The 6,000-nt window shown below is 35.0% G+C and overlaps 1 protein-coding gene across 1 annotated transcript; it reads left to right on the top strand.

Moving 5' to 3' along the window:
• Positions 1 to 905: 905 nt before the first annotated feature.
• LOC105233392 (bifunctional 3'-phosphoadenosine 5'-phosphosulfate synthase) lies at positions 906 to 3,213 on the top strand. Its single transcript, XM_011215470.4, has one exon. The coding sequence runs from the start codon at positions 1,155 to 1,157 to the stop codon at positions 3,030 to 3,032; it is 1,878 nt and encodes a 625-aa protein (XP_011213772.2). The 5' UTR covers positions 906 to 1,154; the 3' UTR covers positions 3,033 to 3,213.
• Positions 3,214 to 6,000: the final 2,787 nt, after the last annotated feature.

Raw genomic sequence — 6,000 nt, 5'->3', positions numbered from 1 at the left:
TACACAAACACATGTATCAGCGCCCACAAAAACCGTTAAATAGGAAACGCACACATACATAGTAATAAACTTGTTTCGAACACCTCTACAACAATGCGCCTAAATGTATGCAAGTGAGTCGATATTTTTCACACTTTCGGCCAGTACTGCGGGAATGTTTGTCAGTGGCGAAGGTTTTCAATCAATTTATGATTTTAAAGTACCCACAATTCACTTGATCTTGGGAATGTACGTGTTAAGAGATAAACTGATTGATAACACAAAGGAAATGGACATATTGAAGCCTGCAGCAGTTGTAGTATATACTCGTATGTATTTTGGAATGGTAAATTCCAACAAAAGAAGCGAAAAAGAAGACATGTCTTATTAAATTTAATTTCTCATGAGACTTTTGGCCTTTTCCAACATCATTTATTCAGTTCTGCCCAGTAGAATGGTCATGAGTTTAGAAGAGAAGATCTCTGAAGTCTACAAAACTAGATTTCTACTGAACTAACATCTCCTTTAGAACTATTGGCGTGAATGAAAACAAATTCTGTCTACGTATGGGAAGAACATCGGATAAATAACTCACTCTCCGAAGTTAAATCTCTACTAGTTAAAAAAAAGTAGTATTCCAATCATGATGCCAACAATAATCCAATAATAATCGATATTTTTTATCGGTACTCACACAACTTTTAAATTATTTAATTCTCATATTCTAACAACACTGAAATTAGTTTCTTGCTTTTGCCAACAGATAGCGCTAAATAAAAGCTTTACAATTTCAACCAGCGAAAAGCTGCAGGTTTTTTGTCCAAGACATAAATCATCACTTTCTCGGTCACCTGATAAATTTCGCTATTACTATTAATTATATCTGGCAACATTGAGAGCTAATTTTGAGCTGTCAAAAGTTGTTAAATTGTCCAGCTGAAGGGAGAAATTTTTTTAAAGATTGTGCCTTATCAATAAAAGATATGACAGTTCTCTGCCAGTAATATTCGATTAGTTAATGAATATTAACGTGTATTCTTACCGGTTAATAGTACACTAAGTTCGTTTGATTTAATGCTGATAATATACAAAAGTTGAAATAAAAAGACGGTGTTTGTTTTGCTATTGGCAATAAATTGGTCTAACTAAATTTCTTAAACATACATATTTCCATAATGGGCGAAGAATCTTCAAAGAAAAAACAAAAGACGTGCCTTCAAGTTGCAACAAATGTTTCTGAACAAAAACACAATGTAACAAGAGAGCTCAGAGGCAATAGCTTAGGTTTATGTCGTGGCTTTCGAGGATGTACCATTTGGCTCACTGGTCTGAGCGGCGCTGGCAAAACATCCATTGCATTTGAGTTAGAAGCTTATCTAGTATTACGTGGCATTCCAGCATATGGACTTGATGGTGACAACATACGCACGGGATTAAATAAAAATTTGGGTTTTACACCAGCTGATCGTCAAGAAAACATACGAAGGGTCGGGGAGGTGGCAAAATTATTTGCTGACAGTGGAGTGATTGCGATTTGCAGTTTTGTTTCACCGTTTGCTGAAGATCGCGATTTAGTTAGAAAAATTCATAAAGAAGCCGATTTAAAATTTTACGAAGTATTTGTGGATACTCCATTGTCGGTATGCGAGTCTCGTGATGTCAAGGGTCTTTATAAGAAAGCACGAGAAGGTGTAATAAAGGGATTCACTGGAATAACACAGGATTATGAAAAACCTGTACAACCTGAGCTTGTTATTAACACTGCCGGATTTACTATAAAAGAATCTACACAGTTAGTGATAAATCTTCTGCAAGAAGAGGGTATAATTCCAAAATGTAAGGCAAATTCAAATGAAATCGAAGAACTGTTTGTAGAACCAAAACTAAAAGAATCACTTCTGCATGAAGCGAAATCATTACATTCGATCCCATTAACCGATGTAGATCTGCAGTGGGTGCAAGTCCTATCGGAAGGATGGGCACATCCGCTAAAAGGCTTTATGAGAGAAGATATTTTTTTGCAGACATTACATTTCAATTCAATTGCTACTGACGACGCCACAACTCGTAAAAATCAGTCAGTTCCAATTGTTTTGGCAGTGACAGAGGACATAAAAAATAAACTAGATGGCGTGTCGTCTGTGGCGCTTACATATAAAGGCAACCCGGTGGCAATTATGCGTAAGCCAGAGTTTTATTATCAACGTAAGGAGGAGAGAGTATCACGCCAATTTGGCACAAGTCATGAAGACCATCCATATATCAAGATTATTGCTCAGGGTGGAGACTATTTGGTCGGCGGCGACTTGGAAGTTTTAGAACGTATACGTTGGAATGATGGTTTAGATCAATACAGATTAACACCAAACGAACTGCGAGCAAAATTCAAAGAAATGGGAGCGGACGCAATCTTTGCATTTCAATTAAGAAATCCAATTCATAATGGTCACGCACTACTAATGCAAGATACGAAACGGCAATTAATTGAAAGAGGATTTAAGAAACCAGTTTTATTGCTGCACCCCCTTGGCGGTTGGACAAAAGATGATGATGTCCCCTTGCCCGTAAGAATTGCTCAACACCAAGCAGTACTTGATTCTGGAGTTTTGAAAGCAGAAGACACTGTATTAGCGATTTTCCCCTCACCAATGATGTACGCTGGGCCAACTGAAGTACAATGGCATGCTAAAGCAAGAATGAATGCAGGGGCAAATTTTTACATTGTTGGTCGGGACCCAGCAGGTGTACCACATCCCAATAAAACACTTTACCCTGATGGCAATCTTTTTGATGCGACACACGGCGCACGAGTGCTAAAAATGGCACCTGGTTTGGACACTATAGAAATATTACCCTTCCGAGTAGCTGCATATGACAAAAGCAATTCACGCATGGCTTTCTTTGATCCAAGCCGTAAAGACGAATTCGAGTTTATATCAGGTACCAAAATGCGTACATTAGCCAGAACGGGACAATTACCGCCTAATGGATTCATGGTGCCGGAAGCGTGGAAAATATTATCGGAATATTATCAGTCGTTATTAAGCCAGTAAGGGTTGTTTTTTAACAATAATTAGAAAATTATACAAAATAATATTATACCATATATTTATGTACGTTTATATACCCTACATGTGTTTTAAAAGTTTTAAAATTATACTTTGAAAGTGTCAATATTTTTTAACTTAATTATTTTTTTATTATTATTAAATTATTTATATTCCTATCTCTAAATACCAATTTTATGATTGTAAATCATATAGTAATATATGTAGCTACTAGCGACAAATTTATTTGAACTTCCTTAGTAATATTGCCAGAAAATTAACTACATTTCTTTTGTTAATGTAAACTTTTTACTTAATCAGTGCTCATGTCATACGATTGAAAGTGGTTTCTTTTAGATCCGTTATCTTTTTATATTGGAAAATTTTGGTAGCTAAACCAACTTATTTTTTATATAAATGCGTATGTACTTTGAATTTAGTTATAAGTAACAATGTTTTTTAGATTATGTGTTAAGCTCAAATTTATTTACATTTTTTTCTTGATTTTGTGCCTTTTTTATGTTATATTGTACTTGTATTAATAAAAAAACATTAATTTTATGTCGCGCAACCAAAAATTTGCTTTTGCTTGTACCTAACGGTATTACAATCCCAACGCGTGTCTTTAAAATATGTAAAATGTTTTAAACTGGTTTTTAGAAGAAGAAGGTAAGTTCTATAAATACGTAGTACATACATATGTATGTAACGGGTGATTTTTTTGAGGTTAGGATTTTCATGCATTAGTATTTGACAGATCACGTGGGATTTCAGACATGGTGTCAAAGAGAAAGATGCTCAGTATGCTTTGACATTTCATCATGAATAGACTTACTAACGAGCAACGCTTGCAAATCATTGAATTTTATTACCAAAATCAGTGTTCGGTTCTTTTCTTTTTTATCGACAAATTTTGTTCAGCGATGAGGCTCATTTCTGGTTGAATGGCTACGTAAATAAGCAAAATTGCCGCATTTGGGGTGAAGAGCAACCAGAAGCCGTTCAAGAACTGCCCATGCATCCCGAAAAATGCACTGTTTGGTGTGGTTTGTACGCTGGTGGAATCATTGGACCGTATTTTTTCAAAGATGCTGTTGGACGCAACGTTACGGTGAATGGCGATCGCTATCGTTCGATGCTAACAAACTTTTTGTTGCCAAAAATGGAAGAACTGAACTTGGTTGACATGTGGTTTCAACAAGATGGCGCTACATGCCACACAGCTCGCGATTCTATGGCCATTTTGAGGGAAAACTTCGGACAACAATTCATCTCAAGAAATGGACCCGTAAGTTGGCCACCAAGATCATGCGATTTAACGCCTTTAGACTATTTTTTGTGGGGCTACGTCAAGTCTAAAGTCTACAGAAATAAGCCAGCAACTATTCCAGCTTTGGAAGACAACATTTCCGAAGAAATTCGGGCTATTCCGGCCGAAATGCTCGAAAAAGTTGCCCAAAATTGGACTTTCCGAATGGACCACCTAAGACGCAGCCGCGGTCAACATTTAAATGAAATTATCTTCAAAAAGTAAATGTCATGAACCAATCTAACGTTTCAAATAAAGAACCGATGAGATTTTGCAAATTTTATGCGTTTTTTTTTTTTAAAAAGTTATCAAGCTCTTAAAAAATCACCCTTTAGTAGTAGCGATGACACTTTCATAGCGATGTAAACATAATGAAAGGCTGACTATGTAAGTATGCAGCTAAGCATAGCAACTTAGTTTTAGTCTGTTCTACGAAAAGTTGTAACTTCTTTGCAAAGAAATTTATGGCCAACGATGACACAGTAAATACGTTAGCGTTACTTTTTAGTGTGAAATTTTTATGCATATTCATAAACAAACTATAACTGTATATATTTCTGTAATTAAAACAACATTAGTTGTTTTTTTCTCGCAATCATGTTGCTTCTTATGGTCACTTAGCATAGATGAAGCTCTATAACATACATACATACATACATACTTACATATGTACATATATGCAAACTTTCCATTTGATCGTGTGGCCGAACTTTGACCTGTATATAAAATCTAAAATTCTCATGTTATTTACATGAGTAAAGAAATAAAATTTCGTTAGGTTTAAATTTAATATAAAGAGCTTGTTTAACTTGGTGTCTTTCTTTGGAACTGAAACTTCAGAGAGCGTTTCCAAAAAATCAGCTTGGGAAATAAGGAAAATCCTATTGTATATTGTATATAAATTTGTACGCGCTTTACAAAATACTTTCCAAAATTACCTTAAAAATATGCTAAACCTTGAACATTAATTAAAAATATTAAAAATTGTTTTCTTGTAAATTCTAGCAATTCCCTATCATCCCCAACTCTCTCCAAACTCGTTATCAATAAAAAATTATATTGACCAAAACAGAAATAACAAGTAAGGAGCTGCTAAATTCAGGTGTAACCGAACATTTCATACCCTTGCAACTTAACAAGATGAAAGTCGGGGCAATACCTTCCACATTGCGCGATATACATGTAGTATAAAGTCAACTGAAAGTTTCGCCGAATTAGTTTCGTCATAAGTATATCACAGATAGGCCAATATTTTTAGTAAAAAGTCAGCCATACCTGTAAGCACCATTCACTTGGAAAACAATCCACGCCAAATTTCGTGAAAGTACCTCGTCAAATACTCAGCTACTCATGCGGATCATTATGTATATATTTTATAGGGTCTCCGACGCTGCTTCTAGAGGTTACAAACTTTGTATAGGGTATATTATACAAATAATTCGTGTGCAAATTCCTATGACTAATTAGTAAAATGATATTATGTTTATAATTTTGACTTTTCAACGTTTTCGTTGTTATGTATGTACGTACATACATATTTACCATGGTACCGATGATACATACGTCGAAAGTAAGAATGAAAATCGAAAACTATATTAAGTTAAACTAATCAACAAATTTGTGCCAACAACTGTATAACTAGATATGTATGTATATGCAGGTACA

The sequence above is a fragment of the Bactrocera dorsalis genome, chromosome 1 (assembly GCF_023373825.1).
Source record: "Bactrocera dorsalis isolate Fly_Bdor chromosome 1, ASM2337382v1, whole genome shotgun sequence".
NCBI lineage: Eukaryota > Metazoa > Arthropoda > Insecta > Diptera > Tephritidae > Bactrocera > Bactrocera dorsalis.
Note: the sequence above shows the minus strand (reverse complement) of the source record. Positions and strands in the feature narration are given on the sequence as shown.